We start from the raw sequence: 24,787 nt of genomic DNA, 5'->3' as shown, positions 1-24,787 counted from the left end.
GATGCGACGTCCGTCTTGTTGCCCCGGTCAATTCATGCTGCGTTTTTCCTGCTCCTTCTTTTCTTCTTTTTCTTTTCCTTTCTTTTCTTTATCGATTTGTCAAGCCGCCCCTGCTTAGGCCTCCCAAAGAGACCCACCGTCACTGACTTCCACATTCAACGACGCCCAGTACCCAGTACCAACGTTGCTCAGTACCCAGTGCGACGCCGCATATAGAGGACAATGAAATGCCAAGGAGTTAAACGAAGAAAGGGGACAAACATGGGGATGCCGCACAATCTTTTGAAATTGTAGTAATATGCGATGGGGCTTTATGTTCCAAAACTCTGCACCTGGGCATGCATGTATGAGAGAAGCATGTGAGATTGTTGGGATCGTCCTGTTACAACACCTGCTGTTTTCAATGCACACGCCTGCAATTCCACAGCGCTATTACGCGTCGCCGTGTATACAGCGGGAGAATCCGCGCGGAGATTGTTTTCCGGTGCGGGACATGTCCACTTAGAAGGTGGTTTGCACAAAGTGCCCCTTCTCAATTGTCCGCGCAGACAACACAAAGCGTTCCTTTGTGTTGTCCAGTGGTATAGGCCACTGGTCGAAAGCGCCGCTCTAGACGACAAAGGGTCAAACATAAGGCCTATACATTACCGTGTTCATCGCGCACACCGTCCTTATTCTAAGAGCTCCGGGCTTTGCCTGTTGCGAAAGTGCGATCGTATATATATCATGTCACGTGTGTTTCGGGCAACGTGTATATGTGGTCGCAGTTCTTCGCGCGATCCCATTTGCCGCTAATTAAGTATGCAAAATGCCCGTTTAATTAAGCAAGCAGCGTGATGATGAGGACGCTCCGCACGCGATGACGGTGGCAATGATAATAATAATAATATAGGCGATGATAATGGAACCCTGAGGGAAGCTTGCGCCTTTCATTTTTCGCGCTAGTAATCAGTTTTTTTTTTTTTTTTTTCGCGAGAAGTACAAATAGCGTTTTGAAAAACGATCTATCAGCGCGAATTGATTTAGTGTTTATCTTTGTCGTTGTTTTAAGCGTCGTGCGACTGGAAAGCCTGCGGATTACACGCGCGACCGTTCGCCAGTCGATTGCTGCCGAATAATTGTTTCACGTCGTCGCGCCATATTGTGACGCAAGTCAGCGAGCAGAACAGCGGCGCATTACGTAAACGCGGCGCATTTGCTTAACGGAGATATGCGACTAAACATCATGTCGACATCTGCGTCTGTGGATTTTTTCTTCTTTTTTTTATTACATATATATGTCAAGATCTCGTGCATCTGTCGACATGTCTCTACCTTTTCTTTTTTCGTTATTTTTTCTTTCTTTGTGTCTTGAAGCTAACATTTAATGTGGCCGGTTTAAATATGGCGCTGAAATTTAAGCTCTGTAATTACGATAGTAATTCCAGAGCTTAAAATACCCGGCAAATACTCTCCACCGGTTTATCGGCTTCGACGTAAAACGTCTGTTGTGTCTCTTTAGAATACTAAACGTTATGTATAGAACACAAAAGTTATGAGTTACGTCAGTGATAATTTCTCGGCACATTATTCGAGGGCATTCGCCCGTATTGTCTGCTCTTCTAAATTTGTCCGAATTTCCATTGCGTGACGTCCATCGGCGAAATGTAGAACAACGGGGGGTCCCTATCGAAATACATATATATGAACGGGGAAACCGATTTTCTCGGCAGTGGCTGGACTAATTTTGGTGTGGATTGTTTCATTTGAAAGAAAATGTTTAACTCTAGTAACTATGATGAATTGATTGCCAATTTGTGCCACCAGCTTATGTTTTTTAATCTCGCAAATTGCAAAAGTACAAAACCATGTAACTCAGTGACAGTGAAAAAAAAAAAAAAAAACAATATCACGCTTTTCTAAAGTGCACCAGATAACACATCTAAAGCGGACAAATTTCAAGTACTATGCACTGCTCTCAAATGTTTAGTTTGTGAGAGCGACTTTTGCAAAACCCTCGGCAATATTGCAACTGCTTCACGTAAGCTCTAAATTCACAAATCAAATTTGTCCACTTTAGATTTACTAACAGGTGCAGTTTACATAACTACGATATGTGTTAATGGTGCAGAGCGACAGATTCGTGAACATCCAGCTTGTTACTATATTTTTTAAATGTCTCAATTATTGCCAGTTTTTGTAAAAAATATTCTATAACCCCCATATTAATCAAAATTGTTCTTCCTGGAGTTACTGTAATTTAACGTTGTCTCTCAAATGCAACTGATTTCATTCGGATCGGTTCGGCGGTTGTTACATAAAAGCATAATTTCTGCGTTGTAGATTGGATAGGGAAATCGGATCTAATTAGCCCCGAGCTAAAGCTTGCTCAACGTTCTGGTAAAAATTATTCTGACGCGAATGTGCGTTCACGTCCATGTTGAATGGCCAGACTCCCACGAGGAAGTTTGCAGTTGTAGTTACGGGTCCGGCATCACGATAAAACCGGCAGCGGCGTTCGTGCTTTGGTGTGATTCGGACCTCAAATACGCGGATAAATACCAACGCGTGATGTCAGCACCTGGCAGAAATGTATCCCTTGGTCTCAATTCCAATGATATGAACGTCGATTACGCGATAGTGCATAGAAAAAACAGCGGCACGTTCCATCGGTGGTTCCCGCTTTTCGTGCAACGTCCGAGCAAAGTTTAATAATACGTTTAACAGTTTTTTTGTTTGTTAGCTTTTTTTTTTTTTTCCTGCATCGCGAACTCCATGTGCGTGACGCGAAAGTAAGACGGGCGGCGATGCGCAGCATCGTGCGGGCTTTGCGGCATTGAATCGACCCCGACTCGGATGACAGGCGCTACGTTTCCTATCGCCAAGATGTAAAGTAACATATATTGTTATTTGTGAAAGAGTGTATCGCTCCGCGACGTCTTTATCCGTCAAGACGGAGGAGAGCCTTCACTCCGTCTATAAACGTCAGCTCGACCAGCTGTCAACTTGGGAGCCCCTTTAAGCCGAGGGTCACGCCGTTGGCTTAAATCTATATACATCGCGGCCATATCGGGACAAACAGGTGCCACGCAGTGTATAGCGGTGTCACGTGTTGTTTTCGAGAAAGTGCCGGACACGTACGCGCATGCGCCGCGGAGTGCCGCGCAAGGTCGTGCCTTTGAGGGACGATGGCGTGTGCGCGCTCTGTATTACGTGCGGGGGTCGAATTGGGGCAAAACGAGGAAATATCTACAAGAACGGAAGCAAACTCCCCCGAAAATATCGCGAAGGAGCCTCTGTGCAGTCTTTCCCGGGTGCGTCCCATTCTGTATACAGCGGAGAATGTATACGGCAGAAGAAACAAAATGATACAGTGAGAAATAATTAAAAATAAGGAAATGGGAGAGGGTGTGTGTGCGTCATTTCCACATATTATATGGTTGCATACCCGCGATGAGCGCACAGGCGGTGCTGCAAGATGCGCAAGTTTGAGGTACGAGTGCGCAATTAAGGACAAAGAGGTTTAAAAAGAAAGAAAGGAAGCTGGGGGGACATAACTCACAACTCCGTAATGAAAAGATTTTTTTTTTCTACCTTTCTTTTTTTTTTTTTTTGACCATACAATGACCATATCTGGGGAGCAGCCTCTGCGGACGTTTTATCGCTTTCGGCGTCGGTTGTTTATTCGCTGTTTGTTCGCGCCCATACAGGCGTGCACTACTATATCGACCACACGTGTGCATACTGACTGCTGTGTCCCCTACACAATCCACTAACCTTATTCTTGCCGGAGTGAAGCGAAATATAAAGGAAAAAATAAACACCCGGAGTCTTCACGGTGGCAGGGTCTGTTCTTCGAACAATTTGTAGAGCTTTGTTGAAGCATACTTGGTGCGTATACGTATACACTGAAGCGACGGAGAAGCAGCTGCTCCAACTTCGACGGGAGCGGGTCCGACCGCAAGTCGCGCTGCACCCAGATCGACCCGACGCGTATAGCGTGTCGATTCGACATTATCGGGTTCGCCTAAACGCGCACATGGCTGCTCTAGAGGGGCACATTCTTTCTTTCTTTATTTCCTTAAAGACCCCACACGGGGGTATTACATATAAGGGGTGGGATTGCAACAATAGTTAATACAACATTAGCTAAGGTGAGAGAATCGTGACCGGGTGACCTCCATTGACCTTCCCACACTCTTTGTGCTCCTATATGTATATGCATTCGGCTAGCTGTCCTCTTTTCTTGTTCTTAACACGTGGGTGAACTTTATACGCGGCGGCGTGGAAGGCAATCGCGCCGTCTTCGTAAACTTCGTGTTTGCTTCCATATGCCGCTGTTACTATAGTCACGTTTTCTTATTTTTTTTTTTCCCTGCGCTTTGGTCGGCCATTGCGGCCCGCTGAGAGAAATGACCTGCCCCCGCCGTGAGCCATTGTGGTTGTTTTGTTTCTCGGCCGCGGTGTAAGTGTGCTGCGGGGTCCTGCTCGCTCAGCGAGACTGATGATCCCGGTCTGTCACTCCGATCAATCTCGCGCGGCGAACGCCTCTGCGCGCGCGCGCGATTCCGCGTGGCCCACGACGTTATATACAGTGCCTGCGCGAGGTCCGTCGGAATACGTGGCAGAGGCGGATTTATGGCCGGAGACTGAGGGGTGACGTGTTCCGCGGACGGCCGTCTCAAGTGGAGCAAGAGAGCGAGACAGGAAGAAGGAACTATCAACAAAAGGCTTGTTTGTCCGCTTCATTTCACGAAAAGTCCGCCGCGGATGACACTGCGCTGAAACGGGTCCAAGGCCCGCGGGGGAAGAACGGCCAGCCTCGTTATCCTTTCCATTCCTGCATTCTCCCGTCTTTCCTTGATTAGAGGAGACAAAAAAACAAGCAAAATATAGGAGCGAATAAAATAAAGGATAGTTATTTGATCGGAAGCTGGAACGTCAAAATTAATTGAAGGGATCTGTTATGTCATCTAATACTTCGACTGAAACGAACAGACACTCTTTAAGTTAACAGCGAAAAAGTGAGGCGGGAGTTAGGGCGTTGGTGGCGCCACATGGTGCGGTGACTGCAACCTTGACGGGAACTCATGACGCGTCTTCGTCGCGTTACGCCACCGTAGTCGCGTCAAGAGTCCACGTAAAGACCGCATTTGCGTCGGTCGCAGCTCTCGACTGTATTGGACGCCAATAGTGCCAGACATGCGCGACTAGCTCGCAGTGTTAAATGGTGTCGATTAGTATACCTGCAGTCGACGTCATTGAAGCAGGGCCGCTGCATACCTGGCTAATGGAGGAGTATAGCTCGGGCTATTTACAGTATATGCCAAAGTTCGGCGCAGTTTCTTGACGGAAAAAAAGCGTTTAATGCTATTGTTGAACGCTCGTTGGACCGGTATAGCTGCTCCGTTTGTTTCGCGAAAAGAATAGAAAATAAATTACCGGGCAATACGCCGTTAACTATCACAGGCGCATTTTGAACGCCGACCGCGAGCAGCTGGTGACACCGACGTTCTTTCTGCATGCATAAGCGAGCGCTGGACAGCAGGCTTACGCTTTTAGCCTCAGGTTGTGTGTGCATATATACTTCTCTGCTCGGGCAGATGGCTTAAACCGATTACCGGTGCACACAACAGACGTTATGCGAGCGACGGCGCGTTCCTTCTCGAACGAGCGATGATTAGGCCTGGCGGCGACGGTGCAAAACGTCCGGAGCGGGGAGCGAAACACGAACGCTCGAGCGGCGTTGCACAACGGCAGAAATGGTATTCAGCATGAATTTGACGGGAATCGAGTGGTTTGATCGCGTACTTAGCGCACAAAGGACCATGATCATTTTCGCGGGAACACGGTACGCATCGCTGCTCCTATATACGACTTTTTTTTTTTTTTCGTCAATGCGTCTTTGTTTAGCGCAGAAGCGCACAAAGAAGCGTGAATAAGGAAGCATATGAAACGGAAGGTCTGAAGGGGGAGAGGTGCTAGGGTTGGGGATATTTTATGTGGCACACGGCTCTCCGAGCCGTTTTATGAAAAGAGGGCTGGTAGGCTGTCTTATAGCGTGGCTATGAATCGATGCTGCTCGGACAAAGTAAAGAAGAAGAAAGCACACGCGCGTACGTCGGCCAACGATAATATAAGAGCCGGGCGAGCACAACGCCGGGAAGTCTGCCGCCCGACCCAGTTGCCATCGTCATCGGGCGACGAAATGAATGGCGGCGAACGCCATTGGCCGGATGCGGCGACGTAGAGCTCGGGAGCCCGGCTGGCGGGCCAATCGGCGGCTCGAAAGGGGATCAAAGCGCCGGGCGCGGGGTTAAAGGAAAGTGGGGGAACCCCTGCTTAGGAAGGGGAGGGTCGGTTTCGATCGGGAACATTAAATGCGCGCAATAGCGGAGTCGGTCGCGGAAATGAACGCGTCTCCCTTGTCGGAGCAGCAAAAGAGAGGGGGAACACAGGGGCGATACACACCGTCTGCAATGAAGGGGGCCGAGAGTCGAAGGGGGGGGGAGGGGGGGTAATGTCGTATGGGAGGGGAGAAACACGGGTGCCAACACAGGCATCGGAGAAAAAGAGACAGGATTGACGCTCGCTATGAACCCCGGTTCAAAGCGACGGCCGCCATACTCGAATCGCTTGAATGGGAAGCCGGGACTCGCCGGGAGATTTAGTCGTCGGTAGCGCGCGCCCGCTCGCTTCGTAGATGAGCTCGCTCTCCAGTGAGGCGGTAGAGGGGGGAAGAGTGCCACATTGGAGAGCTCGTGGGGGAAGGGAATGGGGGGTGCATTGGATGGAAGCGGGGCTAATGCGCGCTGAAAAGCGGCCGCATATCCGCGACATATGTTTCTGCTTCGGTCTTTTCCCGCCGTCGTCGGCGGCGGCGTCGGCGCGCTCTCTTACCGCTCGGGCGCGCTTGTCAGACGGGGCGCGTCATGGACTGGGGATATTGGACGGGGGGCGAGGGGTTGGTGCTGAGGCGACATAGCGTTCTGTGGATGCCCTGCCGACACGCGGTTTGTTCGGGGACGCGGGCGTGTGAATTATACGTTTGTTAGGGCTCCATTGTGAGCGCCCGTCGCCCGCTGGCCCCTGTTATGTATACATGACACTCCCCCGAAAAGATCCATACAACACCCCCCACCCTTAGAGCCAGCCCGCCCCCTTTCGTCCAACAGAGATGTTGGCACAGAATGAGCACGACTGCTGCGCTGGGAGGGGGTGCGAGGCGGGTGATATCCGCCCCTTCTTCAGCGGCTTAGCAGACGACGACGGCGCGATCTGTAGCAGACTATGGCATACACACTCGGGCAGACGACAATGGAAGCAGACGACGGTGGTGACGCATTTTGGCGTTCGGACTAGGCGCGGGGGTACGCGGCGAGTTTTCATAGGGCGTCAATGGAGTCCTAATTCGGCGCTCTGGTTACCAACCGCCGCGGCGCGTTGATGAGCTGGGGCTATTTACAAAGCGCTCCGAGGACCTCGATTCGCAACGTTTTCTTTAGCCGCGCCTCGGATGGATGGCGTGGAGCGCTTCGGCGTCCCGCCCATGTTTCTCGTTGTCGCCCGCAGCGCCCCCTCTCTCTCTTCCCGGGCAGCGCGCGACGTCTGTCGCGTTCTCACGCCGCCCTTTTGCAGTGCTTCTCTGCCGAACGGCATTGTACCGCGGCGGGGCCTCTCTTTCGAGTGTTCGCGCCTGTGCACACATGGCGCGAACGATCCCACCCTTGCAGGCATTAAATATTTCTGCGTCCCACTGCTATTGACATTCATGATTCGCGGCAGCTGAATAAACACTCCGGTGCTTTGAATTCTAATGCGACTAATGCCGATACTTTACCGTCGTGCGTGAGACCTTTTGTACATCTTGCGCGGTGCTCGCGGCTAGAGCTCGTAAAAGCAAAATTCGAATAGAAGAAAGAGAGCGAGTGTGTGAAGGGGAGGGCGCATGCAGGAATGAAATCGGTACTGGATTGACCAATCAAGGAGTAACTTTGTTCTACACACGTCGCCTTGTTGCGTAATGGTTCCCGTGTATCGCCGGGCCACATTTGCCCGTCTCGCTTGCCAGCGTTGGGACGATTCTAAGCGACATCTGTCTCCGATGCGTTTAATGCATTTCCACGGTCATTGCGCTCAAAAGCGTGCGGTATTCTGCTGCAAGTGTACGTTGTCCTTGCTGGTGTCTCTATTGCGAGGTGGCAACCAAAGCTCCATCGTGGGCATCCTTTAATTGTCGATTATTACCGTTGCCCAATCTTTCCTCCTTGGCTGATGACGCTAGTAACAGAATCCGTGACGAGGATAGCCGTCGCACAAAAAAAAAAAAGGAGGGAGGGGGGAGGGTTACCGCTAAATTTGTGCCAAAGCGCATCAACACGGTTGAAGACCTTTTCTAGACACAAACAACTCAGACAACACAGAGAACCTGCGCGGAAACCTCCCATGCCGCCCACGACTCCGAAAAGCACCGCCCAGAAAGCGGACTTGCGGTAATTGGAAAGCCCATTTCGTACACATGTATATGACAACGTTGCGTTTTTGCGGGGCCATCGCTCATTAGTAGCGCCTTTTTGCACCCATGGAGTCGCGCGGTGCCATTAGCTGGCTGTTTCGAAGAAGCGCTGCTGCAAAGGAGAACATCAACTATATAAACTGGAGTTGAAACAAAGAAAATGTATACCGGACCCAGTTGTATACTGGACCAAGGTTTTTCCGCGGCCGAAATATAGTGAGGGACGATCGAAATATGCGCAGATATACATACTGACATTCCTTGAACGTGGCTTGTTGTACCTGTCTAGACCTCATGATAGCCTTCCTGTCTGGCAGTGAGATTTCATAAAACCGGATTTTGCGATCCCATCCATGCTCTCGGCTAATCAAAAAAAAAAAAGGAAGGAAGAGAAAGAAAGAAAGAAAGAAACAGGCATATGACGAAAAGTGGCACTTGTAAGATTACGACAACCGGTATTTTTAAAATATCGATCAAGGGCTTACGTTGGGGGGCTTGTTGGAATAACATTGGTTCGAAACAGCGCCGCATAATTTTAGTCAACATAACAACATCCGTGATTGTTCTTCCCGTTGCTGCGTCTCCTAAAGATGCGCATATTTGTTACGTACCAACCTTTACATTTTTTGAAAGATAGAGAGGCACCTATCGGGACTTCGAGCAGAACGTGCATAGCGAGCGAGGTTATACATAACGAGAGCGGAAGGAAAGCGGCGTCGAGTGGTGGAGACCTGCGTGTTCACCGCGCGGTCCTTGTCCCGTCCAGGTCCCGAGCCGGCGGGCTTCCTGCTGCACCCGTTCCGGAAGCCCAAGCGGATCCGCACCGCCTTTTCGCCGTCGCAGCTGCTGAAGCTGGAACACGCCTTCGAGAAGAACCACTACGTCGTCGGCGCCGAGAGGAAGCAGCTCGCGCAGTCCCTCAGCCTCACCGAAACGCAGGTCAGTGCATGGGGCGCCGTCTGGGCATCTTTGCTTGATAATGCGCCCGGCTCCCGTCAGATGGTGCCGAGGTCAAACTATAGCGTTGTCCTTTATCAGCGTAACATGACAGGGGGAGGGGGAGGGATGGAGCTTATGGCTCCATTCCTGCAGCCGAATATAGATCAGTGGCTGAACTCACGAAGTATGTCTTTTTGTAACTGCTTTTTCCCAATGGCCGACCGTCTTGACTAATTAGTATGTCCAACGTGACGATTCGTTGCAATGCTGTTTTCGACGCAAATACTGTTTGTGTGTGTGTGTGAGTACGGAGCAGGGTGTCCACATCGAGCGAGACAGACGTGTTCGTTCGCACAGGAGATGTCCCACTCCCTTAGCAAGCACTTTTATTCGCGAGCTTTAGAAACAGCTTGGTGACTTAGCTTACAAGTGGCTTAGCTTACCCAAAGCTAACACTTCTCATCGGAAGTGTGCTTGCGCAGAACCCGCGATTCCGCCCGAGTTCTTTCGTTCTTTTTTTTTTTTTTTTTTGCACCAGACTACCAGCTCATACTCAGCGTCACCCTCGGCATATATAGATAACTGAATTTTGCCCACTATTTAACCGTTAGGGATTGAACAATTGGTCCTGTGGTAATGTATACTATTGAAAGCCGGGGATGCTAAACACTGCATGCGATATTGCGCACCTATAGCAGCTAACGCGGGATTTTGTGCACCACACAAATTCTGACACTGCTGGCACCTGTGCGTGTATTCCGGAGGGTGCTGAATGCAATACTTTATATAACGGACGAAGACGACGTCGTGTGCTCGCTAACTTGTGCTTGAGCAGAAGACAGTGTGTACTGTGGGATAGCCTGTTGCTGTTATGCAGTAAATAGTTCGACTAATCGACACATGGCACGATATACTTACAGAAACTGCGCACGTACGTGTCTTGTGGAGCGTATTGTACGCCATTAACCGCAGTAGCCTCCAGTCGGGTCTGCCCGTATCCCGGCTAATTATAAGCACCTTACTCAGGATTTTGTGCAGCAGTCATCTCGCCCCGTTCTTTTCTAAGCGCTAAATAAAAGAAGGGCTTTACTTTTCACGGTTTAATCTCCACAACGTATAGTTTCTCGCATGGCGCTGAGGTCCGCAAAGATGGCCGTAAAATAGAGCCATCTTTAATGGTGTCCTCCTTTGACGCCGCGCCCCGAGAAGGTCGCCGAAAAGTAAGTACCGGTCTTACGGCGAATGCGTAAATAATCTTGGCTGCGAGTTTTAAGGCCTGTCCAGGAATCACGATAGCAAGCTTTAATGGTCGACGTTTCCGGTTTAGCGAATATCTTTTCGAGTTGATTGCACTGCAATGCAGGGACACAACCTACTCTGTCCATAACTGCGGGCTCCTCGCTGTAGTTGTCTCCCTGTGAACGCACAGTCTTCAGGAACTTGAGAACCGCATGGCACACAGCACCTGTGTCGTTCGTTCTAGCTGCAGAGACGTCTGCCTGTTGCGTCTTCCTACGCGGCGACATTAGCATGATTCAGCTATACTTTTCACGTCCGGCATGTGTGTGACCGCCACGAGAGAAATTGCGGTTTGGAAGCATTTTTCGTTCAAAGTTGTTGGCACAAGCTGTGAGGGCCTGCTCTAAAAGAGGAACAGTTCAGCGAGCTGTACGCTCCAAGCGGGAGCGCCCGGTTCGCGACCTATTTGTTGACTTGTATACTTGGATACTTTGACGCTCGTAGAATCGAAGCAATGTAATTGGTATTGTCGCTGTCCAACCACAGCAAATGGGGCAGGTGATAGTGCCGGCAAAAAGGGTGGCCGACAAATAACAAAGCACGACCGCTAGACGTATCTGGTCAACGCTGGGCCGCAGAGCGAGGTGGTTTGGCGACCGAGACCCCCACTCCACGTTTGAAATTCGGCTGCTCGCACGCCTCCCTCTTCGAACACCGCTCGTCGCCGTCGACGACGACGCACGCGGTTCTGGGCTCTCTTTTCCCTCCTCGAAGAACAACAAGATGGCGGCGGCGTTTCGCCGAAGAGGAGCAGCAGGCGTGGTTGCTTTCCGGCAGAAACGGGGGAACGTGGAGGGGAGGGAGGAACGCTTCGAGGCGTGGCCGTCCCAATTGATTACCGAGAGGCCGTGATTTATGGACGCCGTTAGCGGCGGGGGCCTCCCCCCCCCCCTCCCCTTCCAGCCCGCGTCGCCCTCTTTCCCCTCTACCGTCACTGGACCACGCCGGACTGTGTGCCGGCTGCTGGTCCTTCGTCTGCCTCCGCAGGCGCTGCTGCCGATGCCCCTGCGGCTGCCGCCGCCGTCCCACTAGGCCTGCTAGGCACTGCATCCGGATAGCGAAACTCTTGCTATACTCTTGCGATGCGGAGTGTCCCGAAAGCTGACGCGTCAACGGAAACTTTTCCTTGATGCAGTGCTTCTGTAGGAGCTCGGAGCTGAGGGCGGCCGGGCTGTGGCCGCTCGCTCATAGATGATAAAACGCACGTAGTTTGTTAAGGCCCTTTACCGCCACGGCGCAGTGTGGTGCCACTGGTGAAGTCACCGCTGTGTGGTGTACTTGGTGTTTGGCCGTACCAACAAGGGGGCTAGAAACTGTAAGCGTCAGAGTAGCTAATGATGTTCGGGCATCAAAATCATCATGCCGTTCTTCGCGCGTATTCAGCGTTGCTTGCACGCGTAGTTCTGGGAAAGCTGACGAGAACGTTGGCCGAACTTTATAACGGGCACGTTTCCGATGGCAAATCTGTTACGGTATTCAAGCTCGCTCGTCGGTGGCGCCGAGTGATTCGTTGAGCAGAGCGATCGATCCCTGCGATAAGGGCGGCTCGCTAGCCGAGGGGCGAGAGGAATGAATAAAAGAGAAACGTATAATGATCGTGACCAAAATGTGGGTCCTCGTTTCTAAACTGAGCGACGTGGCTGCTGGCATAGGCGAGAGCGCCGGCCCCGTCGTCGGCTGCGATTTGCGCTCACGAGCCAAGAAAGACCGCGACCATCTGCGTGCGCTTGTCCAGGTGACGTGTTCCACTAATTGGACAGGTGGCGCGCGCTTGCTGCCGACTGACCTCTCGGCCAGCCCCACCCCCTCTATACAGTTCTCGTTTCTGCCCGTGGGTCGTTGCAGTCTCGATCGCCGGTTTATGCCTTTCAAAGCGTACGTTGTCTTTCTTCGCCAAACACGACACTTTTTCGAGAACCGCTTATCGCTGCGAGCGAGCGAGGAGATTCGGCTTTCGTTTCTTTCCGTATGTGTTATCCGTCGTTCTTTGTTCGTTTGCCACTCGTTCGTTAAAATACGCTTTAATGGATCAGCCCCCGTCCCTTTTGAAGCGGGATGGTGGCCAGTGCCAGCAAGCTCGTCATGTTCGCTCCTCTATTGCGCCTATTTAGCGGTCCCCCAGTATTCGTGGTTCGTGTTAACAAACATCGAACATGAACGAAATGAATTACGACGCCACCAATACTGTAGGCGTCGTTCACTCAGTGGGTAACCGAGAGTGAGCGCCGCCTACTGCAGACCAGAACTTTTTTTTTTTTTCAATTTTATTTTATGGTTACTTTTTCTGCTTTCAACCGCTCGCGTCTGTGGCTGCTGTGCACAGCTGTCATTGCGTGCGCGCATGGCTCCTTTTCTTCCGTGTACAGCGGCTGTCATAACGTCTTGTGTGCCATCTATTGCCCTTTGTTTGACTTCGCTTTGTCTTCTCCGAGGACGTAATTTGTGTGCTTACAATCCGTGTGGTCACCTTAGCTAATCTATCAATTTTATTCAGGTGTGCGTGTAATGAACCAAGCAGAGTTTGCCTTCTCTCCTTCTTAGTCCTCTTCTCCTCTCGTGACACTTGTACTTTTTGCCATTCTCTTGCGTCTTATCTCGATGCTTCAGACCCGCCCATTTGTTGCAACAAACCATCGAATCTTTAAAGCCTTTTATGCCCCGGGCTGTAACTTGATATATACTGTCTAATATTCCCTTCGTTGGGTGTTTTCCCATGCTTTGCCCCAGTACACTTCAAGCTGTCTGCTATTATAGCCTCACCGCAGAACAATTTAGGTTTCCCCGCTTGTTCTGCAGGCTAAATATACGTCCACATTTGCTGCCGCATAGAAGATAACGCCGTGCCTAAGCATAATGAGCATACAAGCTTTGTAAACGGGCCTCCGTGACTCGGTAGCTAAAAGTTTGTAACTATATATAGGCACTGTGAGCGTCTATATGCTCAAAGGCCCTCAGTGGTGGAGGGCTCCTATAACAACGCCTGATCGCAGGAATCGCGAAGGTGCTTTTCACTCAAGCATAAATGTGGCTTTTCTGCGATACGATCGATATTTCACAGTTATGCCGGCCTGCATATTGATAAATGGTGTGCACTGCAGGAAAGCCAGCCTGAGACTGTTCAAAATGGTTTATGTTGGTTAGTTGTAAGACCGCGGCCACAAAACTCCGTCAGCCGTTTTAAGGCAACTCTATGAATTTACGGAGTTAAATAGGCTTGTATACGTATAGTTATGTATATATAACTCTGTGCTAAAATGTCTGTAATCTCGTGTAAATATTTCCCCCCGAGGTGATCGATATGGCAGCACTCGTGGACTAAAATTTATACAGCAGCATATGTCGATGTGAATCAAGCCAGCCGGCATCGCGACATACGTTTTTGTCACGGTGACATGCGGTGCTTCCAGAGACAATTATAGCGCGAAGGCATTGAGGTGATAGAAAGCTCTACTTGAGGGACGCTGACATCGTTGATTTGTCTCCTCGTTCTTTGCGCTGCTCCCTTATGACGCTAATGCCTGGCGACAGCGCAGAAAAATACTATCGTTTGTTGCGCAGTATACGCACGTTCGTTCGAGGCAGCATGCACGTACAGCAGGAGATGTGGGAAGAGAGAGAAGCGCATTCGTCGCGCGCTTGCGAAATCACCGACAACTTGCACAGCGTCGTACGACGGTGTGCAAGTTGTCATTGTCAAAGTTTGACACACTCTCTTAAAATACTATAGCTAAGAGAGACGGCGGTCGGTGCTTCTTCCTGCACCACTATGGCGGCCGTGACGCGCATACGCTCTTGAACACCTCGAATACCGGACAATGTTTACCTTCAAGTCACACCCCCCAAAGTGTAATTATTGCGCGATTCTCACGTTAATGTCGTTCCTTGTTTCCCTTAATTCGCATCACTATACTTGGAAACTACAGGTGTGTGCAAGTAGCACGAAATGCAAATAGATAGATTAACTTTAATCCAAAGATAGTTTTGTCTTCCCCAATGGGGCATCTCTAATGGTCGGGGCCCCTAGTCCAGGGCTCCGCTGGCTCTTGCCATCTTCTCTGCTCTCTGGATGAGCTTGAGCTGGTCGTCGAGGGCCGAGCTGGACAGCCGTGCCTCCCATTGCTCCCTCGTGGTGTTCTATGTTGTGTAGCGTGAACTCCCCCCTAATGTGGTATAGGGTTGGTGTGGCCCCACACCACGGGCATTCGCCCCTGTAGGCTGTGGGGTGCATGCGATGTAATATGTGTAGGTTCGTGTAAGTGCCTGTCTGGAGCCTACGCCAGGCAGCGGCATCCTCCGTCTTTAGTATTCGATGGCGTGGGGGATATCGCAAGCGACTCCCTCTGTGGTATAGTTCAGGATTGCTGAATACTCGGGGTCAACTGGGTCAGGGTCATCTGCAGTCGGCGTGATGAGTGCTCGGTTATGTGAAAATTCTCGAGCTGCTCCGTCGGCATACAGGTTACCTGTGATGGCAGCGTGACCCGGTATCCAAATGGTGGTTTGGATGGTGTTGTCGTCAGTGTCCTCCTTGGGTATTTGGGCTAGGACTTGTGCCGCAGGTCTTGCGATTCTTCGCTGTAGGAAGTTGCGGCAGGCCTGCTGGGAGTCCGTGAGGATAGAAATGCAGCCTGCGGCAGCATTTCGGAAACCTCTCCGGCGAGAAATAAAGCCCACGTGACCTAAACTATACTGGCAGCGAAGATCACTATAGAGTTCCGTTGTTGCATACCACGCAGAAGTCTGTACGGAGTCGCGCCAACTGGGACTATAATGAAGACAGCCAGCCCGACCTCACCCTATAGCTTTTCTAGGGAAATCAGAGTTGGCGCGCTTCGTACTTTCTTCCTGTACGCGCAGCTACAGACCAGTAGTATACACGCATATACACACACACAGCGCATTTGCGCGTATTAGACAGAAACCATGCAGCTGCCTCGTGCGCGCTCGCGTATATAAATAACCCGTTACGCACCGAAACCGCGCCAACACCGCCACAGAAAACGCTGAGCCGCCGCATTTTGCCGTCAAGTCGACGATTACGTAATGGGACACACGCACTGCGCCGATGCGCGGCAGCGGAACCGACCGTCCTGGAGGCAATTACCGCTCGCGCGCGCGCAAATGCAGCCGGCATCACCCTCTCTCTCTCTCTCGGCTTATACGGCAGCGCTTACAGCCGCGGCTATATTCCAATTTGCGAAGAGCCGCGTGGATCTCAGGGCTCTCCGATGCCCCACCGTCCACCCCCGTATATGGCCCAGCCGTCTCGCCATTTAGTGTTTCTCGCTTTCTTTTTTGTCTTCACCTGTCCACCATGCACACCGTCCTTCGAAGTCCGATGTAGCTGCGCTCGCTCGCACAACGAGAGGTACATAATAGCAGCGCTCCTTTTTCTCGCCGTCGTTCTCTCATTAGGCTGCAGCGGCCGCCGCTTGAGCGCGCGTGTGCGCGCGCATAACGCATGCGCTGGACCACGCATGCGTTCATGCTGCAGCGCTATGCGGCGCTGTAGGCTCCCGAGAGAGGGGACAAGGCACATCCGTTGCGGGGACAAAAGCGAAAACTGCGCATTAACGAGGTCGGCCCCGATCCGAGCAAGGACAGCTGGAGACCATTAACAATTATACTATACGGCGTCGCCCCAATGAGTGGTCGCCGCTTGCGCTGCCTCGCGCGCTCCGAGCGCGAGGCGGCTGTTAGCGAGGCCCTTTGTGCGACGTTACACTCAGAGGCGTTTGTCCCAACCTCTGCATTCTTTCTTTTTTCATTTCCGCCTCTTCGGCACTCGTTTAGTTGGAATTAAAGCACCAGCGTAGTAATGACAAAGGGCCGTATAGCTATTATAATATAGTCGGCTCGTTTGTTGGCGGCCGCGATCGATGCGCGAAATTCTCGGAAGTTGCGTTGCCGAGCGCTTAATTGCATAGCGCTTGTGCGCCTATTGAACGGGCGCTTGTGCGCGCCGGCGACGCTTAATTTGCTCGTGCGGGAGTGATAGAGGCGACAACTATATAAGAGGTGACGATGCCATGGACAATAAGTGAAACTTTGCACCTTATACTTGGTGTGCGTTATAACCGAAGTTCTCGTACATGCAAACTGCGATGGCAAGCCCGACACACTATCTGTGCTCTGTAAATATTTCGTCAGAAACTGATATATCCATCCATCATGGCTTCTGAGGTGTTCTGCATCGTCTGTCAGGCTTGCGTTTTTGCAGCAGTCTTTCGATGCCCTCGTCATCTGCTCTTATAAACTTTCTGTTTGCGCATCTTCGCGTTATAATAATAATCACGGGGATGAAATTCCAGTTTCGGTATAGTACAGCGCTGGGCAACGCAGCCTCAAGTGTCTGCGTGTAAACAGGCAACTGTCTCTGCATTGATGACCGTGGCACAAACCGACGAAGCTTTGTGGCTGACAGAGGTCACAGCGCTGCGGACTATCAGTCTCGCACATAACATAACCTCTCTCGGCTCGGTCACTGACCACTGACTTCGCTGAGCGAGGTTTCACGCAATATGAGTTCGCGAAGCGCTTTAAAAAGCTCTTAAACTGTCATCGTTACTTTCGTCACGTTTGATCGGAATGTCCGAGCGACAACCGCACTAAATGTATTTTCAACGTGTCTTTTTTCACGTAGCGTGCCATCGTAGATGTGTTACTCGACGTGATGTCCACTCCGTATGAACGGAGATGGAACGCATGCCACGCGTTTGACTCTTCGTGTGAGAACCACCGAACATCGCTATATTCGATCCTGTTTAAAAGCTTGGACATAGCGTGGCGTAAAGCATACGCACGTACGTAAAAGTACACCGGAAGTATGTTCCACGCGGTTTTCACTAAAAGTCGCAGCGAGCTTGTATAACTTTCATAAATGCATCTGTTTCGCTCAATCATCGGCCACCGCGTCTTCAGTGAAGCGCGCGGCTCCACGTTGCGGCCACTGCTTGCAACGCACGCGCAAGAGGAAGAAAAAGGCAGATCGCGCGAAAAAACAAGTACCGGGCGAATGAATGGGCGTCCAACGGGGCGCACCACCGCGAGCATGATCAGCGGCTTGTTACACACGGGACAGGCACGTCGCGGCTCAGTTGATGCCCGCAAAAGAAGAGCGTCGTCTCTCCCGCCGCGCCACTCGGGAAGAAGCGGACATAGGCATACATGGGCGGTAGACTCGGCTCAGGCGACAGCGGCGGTGTTACAACGCGCGCTGATCACCTTCGCGGTCCGGACGAGAGCGCGAAGACGAGGAGGAGGACAGGACCCTCCCGGAGCGTTTTGTCACTGCCAGGCACCGAATTAAAGCGTGACAAAGGAAAAAAACAAAAAGACAGAAACGACGACGCTTCAACTTCACAACCACCACCTTATTCCTCACTGTCTTTCGAGGTGCCCGCATACATGAATAATGTGTCGGTGCAAACAAACCCGCGAAGAAGCGGTAGATGATGCGCGAGCCGCTCCCCCCCCCCCCCCCCCCCCCCCACCTCGTATGAACACCGATTCACCCGCCCTCTATACTTCTGTTCCTCTTCTAAAACAAGCCGTACACACGACACGTCGGTGAAGTTACGTGCAGTGCGACCGTCTGTTGCGACCGAATGCCGTGTCCACGCTCGCGATAGGGCTGTGTGAAGGGTTTCAAACGGGGTGCAACACCGCATAGCAACTATAGTTTCGAAAGCGCAGCAGCTTCAGTGCGTGCACCACGAGTCCAGCGGCGTGCCTAAGGAAGGCGCGAGCAAAATTCGGATCAGGCGTCGGATCGCCCACACAACACCCGCGAGTAGCACAATGGCGTGTCAGGGTGCCTCAGGGTTAAAAACTAGGGTGACCGGACGCACGAGCCCTGCAAGCTGCACTTTCAGCGCCCGCGGGCTGAGACGTTTCGAGCGCACGAGTTTGACGCGCATTGAAAAAGGTCGTGAGGCACAAAACAGCGCTCAAAGTGGCGTTTCATGGTGCGTGTGATACCGACACGTATCTGCACGCGCCTGTTCCGGACGCGCTTGTCAGCTTAGTGTGTTCTTTGCGTTCATCAAAGCATTTCGATTGAGCGTGCGGCATAGTGTAGACCACTGATTCAAAAGAGGGGAAAAAAAGGTAAACCTTTCGCACCATAAGTGCTCAAAGCGAAACCAGCTGTGACCAAATAGAATGTTCGCCATCGTTTCGACAGCGAACTCCGTGATGCTGCTCGGGACCAAAAGCTTCTTTGCGGGCAGCTGCGCTGAAAAGCTTGGCACGCGTGAAGTTCGAGCTCCCATTGAAACATGCACGGTATATACACAGCGCCAGTGCAGGATTAACCTTCACGCTATACTAAGGAGACTGCCACGCCTTGTCGCTCTCCCGGAGAAGTCTGCCGTGCACGCAACTCTTTCGGCAGCGGTTCTAAGCTTGTTCCGACGCGCGCTGATCGAGAAACAAAGGACCCCAGCAGCACTCTTCGAGAGAGAGAGAGCGCGCGCGCGCGTCAGGCAATCGGGCGCTTCTTGACAATCCATTTCGCCTCGCGCGATAGACGAGAAGATGCCTCGCACCGCCGCCGAGCTGCTTCCTCGAAGCGGCGGCGGCGAGACGTGTCGTGCCACTGGGGTCAGCAGTTGTCGCTCGCCGTTGCTCCCCTCCCCCTCTTTCTACCACGGGCTCTGCAGGCGACGCCGGTGCATGTCTGGAGGGGGGGTCCAGAAAAAGCCGGCAGCGTCAACATGACAAATAGGTGTGAGCCAGCCAGAAGAAGAAGACCGAGTCTTTCTCGCCCTCGCGCGCGTGTGGTGCGCGAACGAGCGAGGCGGCAGCGCGCCTGTCGAACGGACCGTCGGTCCAGTCCGTCTTTCGGTCGGCCGCGCTGGGGGCCACATTGCAGTGGTCCGCTCGCTGCCCCCCTCCCCCTACTCTTTGTCTTTGACGACGAGGCCGCCCCCTCCTGGGCGCATCCACCGACTGGCCGCTGCTTCTGCACGAGCAGCCGCGGCGTTGTGTGACCGGTCTCCGCGTGTAAAGAGCGCCGGCGGGAAGAAGGAGCCGTACGTACGGCGATGCCGAGGGAGGGACCCCCCTCGTCATCAACAGTGCCGCGTCAAAGCTCTTCGGAACTCCCGCAGCTGACCCTATGTGTTTCTGCGGCGGCGAGATGATCGCCGTTTCCGGCCGCCTAAACTGGACAGCGGGGGCCTGTCGACGGTGCCGTCGGGACATACACGAAAGAGAGCCTCCTCGTGTTTCACGCTGTGGCTGCAGGCTCGGCCGCGCTCTCTCTTTGCACGCTCCCGAGAGGTTATGAGCCCGTTGGTATCGAGTCTCGTTCCAAGCGGCGGCGGCGACCCGGGCCGCCGTCGGAACGGATGCTTAGTAGCTGTCCGATTGCCTTGGCTGAGACGACCACTTCACTCGCAGAGGGGTGCGACAGCCTCTCGGTGCACGCGGCGCGCAATTACGCCGAGCCGCTTGGCTTCCGGAGCCGCAAGAGTTACAAAGTAAACGTATTAGTCAGGACCAAATGAAATGCAGTCAAGGAATTGGCTTAAGTGGAATGTAGACATTATGATTACATTGGAAGAGAAAGTGGAATGAAAGACAACTTGCCGCCGATGGGAGCGGAGCCCACAACCTCCGCATGATGCGTGAAATGTTCTACCAATACGTCGGCGGACGTACAATGGGCGAGGGTTGAATCAACGTACAGCGAATACAAACACATGGGGCACAGCTACGTTCGTATGCTATCGTGTGCGCTATTTTCCTTTCTCACCAAGCGCAGTGTAGATGAGCATGTTGGAAGGAAAACGCGAGGGATCTCCGTCTAACGGTCTATACGCATCTCTGACACAAGGTTACGGAATGATGTTTCTTACAGCGTTTCTTAAAGCTGCGTTTGGTATACCAAACGCAAATGTTTACGTCAGTTGCGAGAATAATTAGGGAAAAAAAGGTATCTGTGGCAGAGCTTCCCTGTGAGTACGCGAATCAGCTAGACTGGTGGCATGTTGAGAAGCTTTTGGTGTTTGGTGAATTGTGTGATAGCAATGTTGCAATTACCTAGAACAAAATAACTCAACACGCAGATGAACGAATAAGCACATTGATGGGCACGTCGCGAAAAGTTTCGGCCAGTGACAGAAACGTGGCTGCAACCAAGTGGGTTACTGCGAAACAACATCATGGTATAGTAACAGTAATTGTGCTCGGTACAGTAATGTTGTCGTACACCTATACCGGGGAAAGAATATAGTACCAGCAAATCTTTAAGGTTATGCTGTATAGTAAAGGTGATTTCAAGCTATCAGTGGCTACCCTTTACATTTACTACGTGTCAATGCCTTCCTCAGTGGTACATAATATAGTACATATTCTTCTCAGCAGAGTCCTTGCGAAAAAGAACGTCGTGAACCCGACGAACCCAACAATTTTCATCGCGTGTCTGCAAAAAACCCGTGCCTATATATAGATTAATATGCAGAAAGCAAAGGTAATGTTCAATAGCCTGGCAGAGGAACAAGAATTCAGGATCGCCAGTCAGCCTCTAGAATCTGTAAAGGAGTACGTTTATCTAGGTCAATTACTCACATGGGACCCTGATCATGAGAAAGAAATTTACAGAAGAATGAAATTGGGTTGGAGTGCATACGGCAGGCATTGCCAAATTCTGACTGGGAGCTTACCACTGTCGTTAAAAAGATAAGTGTGCAATCATTGCATTCTACCGGTGCTAACATATGAGGCAGAAACTTGGAGGTTAACAAAGAAGCTCGAGAACAAGTTAAGGACCGCACAAAGAGTGATGGAATGAAAAATGTTAGGCCTAAGGTTAAGAGACAGGAAGAGAGCGGTGGGGATTAGAGAGAAAACGGGGATAGCCGATATTCTAGTTGACATTAAGAGGAAAAAAATGGAGCTTGGCAGGCCATGTAATGCGCAGGATGGATAACCGGTGGACCATTAGAGTTACAGAATGGATACCAAGAGAAGGGAAGCGCAGTCGAGGACGGCAGAAAACTAGGTGGGCTGATGAAACTAGGAAATTTGCAGGCGCCAGTTGGAATCATCTACATAGCGCAAGACAGGGGTAATTGGAGATCGCAGGGAGAGGCCTTCGTCCTGTAGTGGGCATAAATATATGATGATGATGATGATGATGATGATGATGATGATGATATAAAGATTATCACGTACAGTGCGCACAACGAAACTCGTGACTCGGAAGGCGCCAGGTCGTCTTTTTTTCCGTTTCTAGATAGTTAGTTATCTGTTCGTGTCTTTCTTCGCATCTGCAGAAAAGAATGGCCAAATAAATTAACACATCGCCCCGTACTCGGCTATAGTCCACAGTTCATTCGTATGCGATATCAAGAAGGTGCTCTAGATGCGGATATATACTTGAAGTTCACGTGCTTTAATAAAGCACAACAATACCATTTCGAGCATACATAGCTCGAATTGATATCGTTGCCATCTTACCAACTCCCAAAGAAAGAATTTCTCATGGCACTATTTAATGTTGTAAGTGCACTTTGTTCGTGCAGAAAACGAACAGTCCTCGCCGTATATATATATATATATATATATATATATATATATATATATATATATATATATGCATATACTATACGCTTCCTTTGCGTATATAGCTATTCGTACTTGTGGCCTCGCTCATATCCACGACGACGTCATCGGGAAGGGGATAATAGCACGTATACCGGAGCGCATAATCTTCCTTCCGGGTAGCACCATTGGCCACATGGGTGAGCGTAGCATCGCTTGTGGCGCACGTGGGAGTGCGCGGCGGAGTGGGCGTGCGTGCAAATCTTCTCCCGATCAACGAGGGCGATTCAGCGCGCGACCCAACACTGCTGTGCAAAGGCTTCCCCCCAGTGGAGCTCCGGGTGTCGTTCGCATGGCCGACTGCAGAGGTGCCATCGTATAACTGCGGGCGTCTCGGCACGCCCAGTAGTGGCGCTTCCGCGGTGGCAGGCCGCGATCGCCTCCTTTTTTTTTCCCCCTCCCGAACTCTTCTCACGTGGCGACGAACACGCAGAGAGATGGGCGCATCGGGCGGCGAATGCCCGTCCGGCGAGCTACGCCCACAAGGCGAACTGCTCCAGTCGTTCGCGCCACGGTCGCAAGAGGTCATTGATACAACACCCCTCCGCCGCCGCGCCAGCAGAAACGAACAAGCTCAAAACAAGGACGTCGCGAAAGGAAAGCCGAAAGCATCCAACGTTCCTCCACTATCGGCCGCGCAGCAAGAAGCGGACGCCGACTCAAATGAGCGCCCTAATCTGCGCGTCTCCTGTAATGTCCGCGTATCGCTTAAGTGTTTCGATGCGAGCCGGCCGGACGGGGTTTTTCATTCAGCTGCGGCACCGGCTTAGATATCGAGCCTCCAGGGGAGAGCTTGTCTGCGACACCGCTGCCCTCCCTCCAGCGGGCCTTGCCGGCGGCAGCAGAGGACAGTGGCGCAGATCTGCGGGCAGACGAAGCACAAGAAATCGGCAACAAGAGTAAAACTGCTCGAAAACGCCGTCGTTTAGGCCCCTGCGAACAGGAAGTCGTAAATTGAATCGCCAACGTACATTCACGCTCACTCGTCCGCCACTCGCGAGACCCTTTCGAAGCGCCATCGACGACGAAAACATGGCGCGTGTCTTCGTCTTGTGGCTCCCCCTCGTCCGAGCCGCGCCGCTCGACCATTCTGAACACGCAATAGAGCAGCCGGCGCACATTTTTTTATTCTTTATTTATTTGCCAATCTCTTCTTCGAGCGCTCCTTTCGCGTGCTTGTACGCACGTATCGGCCGATGTGTATCGATGACCGCGCCGTACATATACGACTGCATTCCGGTCGCCTGCGTGTGGACGCGTGCGGACCGTGAAGCGGAGGCTGCGGTGAGTGAGGGGCATAGTCGAGTGTACGGCGAGTGTACGCGGTCTTCATTGCCTCGACGATGCGTCCGCCATTGCCGCCGGCGCTGCGCCGCCGTCCAAGGAAATTCGGTGCAGCGAGCTGGAGCTTGCACCGCCTGGGCGCCTATGGGCTACGTGAAGATTCCCGCGTTGGAACGGCTTCACGGTTGTGACGTTCATCGTCGCCGACCACTTTGACCTAAAGCACGCGGCTTTGTCCAAACTGAAGCCTCTCCAGGCGCTGTAGACGGCTGTGCGAGTCAGTCAGAGCTGGAGGGAAAACTGCAGCTTGTGCGTAATTCGGTTGAGGGCCGCACACAACTGCGTGGCAGGATCACCAAGACGCGTTCGGCGCTGATGTAGTCCTCCGTGAGTGCGCAGGGTCTTCATCGCGTGCAGCGACGATTCGGCTGGCCCCGATGACGCGAGCGCCGATGCCTGCGCGGAAACCTTACTCGTGGCCGCCGGCGCTGCGGGCGTGCGTGCTCGGATAACGAATTGCGGCCGAGCGCGAGGTCCATTCAAGCCTCGCGCACGACTGTGCGGCGGTTTGATCTCTCTGTCTGTATAGTCGCGCAGCTATTTAAGTTGATGAGGCTGTTCGGTGAAGGGGCTGCCCGGTCTTTCTTTGTCGGCTGCGTTGCTGTGGCCGCGTTTCGAGGGCTGAAACTTGCCGTGGTTTGCAGACTCGGCAAGCACACGAGGTCGATATATGCGCTTAGATATGAATTCATTAGAGCGTGACATTTTTAACGAAAAACAGTGCCGGGGATGGTGCGCGAAAGAGGATGTAATGAAAACAACTGTACAGGCTCAAAAGCGAAGCTCGACGTTTTTAACTGACTTCAAATGGCGTCGGGGGTCGCTGGTTGTCTTAGTACCATTCCCAAGGACTCTGACTAGTGCGGAGGAAAATTCACTTCGGATCAATAGGAAGCTGTCATCGTTGCGGTTCGATGCAGACACAGTTAGTTTTACAGCAACTCTATTAATTTTCACTGTGCTTTCTTTCCCTTCTGCCGCAATGAACTTCTGCTTACTGAACAATCCAAACTGCTTTACTGACAGGCAGAATAATGGATCTGGTAGTACACATCGACAGGAGCCTGCAACTTTCGTGCTATATCATATATATTGTGGGCG

At 51.8% G+C, this 24,787-nt stretch overlaps 1 protein-coding gene across 1 annotated transcript in view; it reads left to right on the top strand.

Annotated features, from left to right (window-relative positions):
• Nucleotides 1–24,787, top strand: part of LOC119437718 (homeobox protein EMX2) — a 92,020-nt gene that overhangs the window by 45,995 nt on the left and 21,238 nt on the right. Inside the window, exon 2 of the mRNA XM_037704692.2 lies at nucleotides 9,261–9,433. Coding sequence (XP_037560620.1) covers nucleotides 9,261–9,433 — 173 coding nt within the window. The remainder of the gene's footprint in view (nucleotides 1–9,260; nucleotides 9,434–24,787) is intronic.

Source organism: Dermacentor silvarum, chromosome 1, assembly GCF_013339745.2.
Source record: "Dermacentor silvarum isolate Dsil-2018 chromosome 1, BIME_Dsil_1.4, whole genome shotgun sequence".
In the NCBI taxonomy this organism is placed as follows: Eukaryota; Metazoa; Arthropoda; class Arachnida; order Ixodida; family Ixodidae; genus Dermacentor; species Dermacentor silvarum.
Note: the sequence above shows the minus strand (reverse complement) of the source record. Positions and strands in the feature narration are given on the sequence as shown.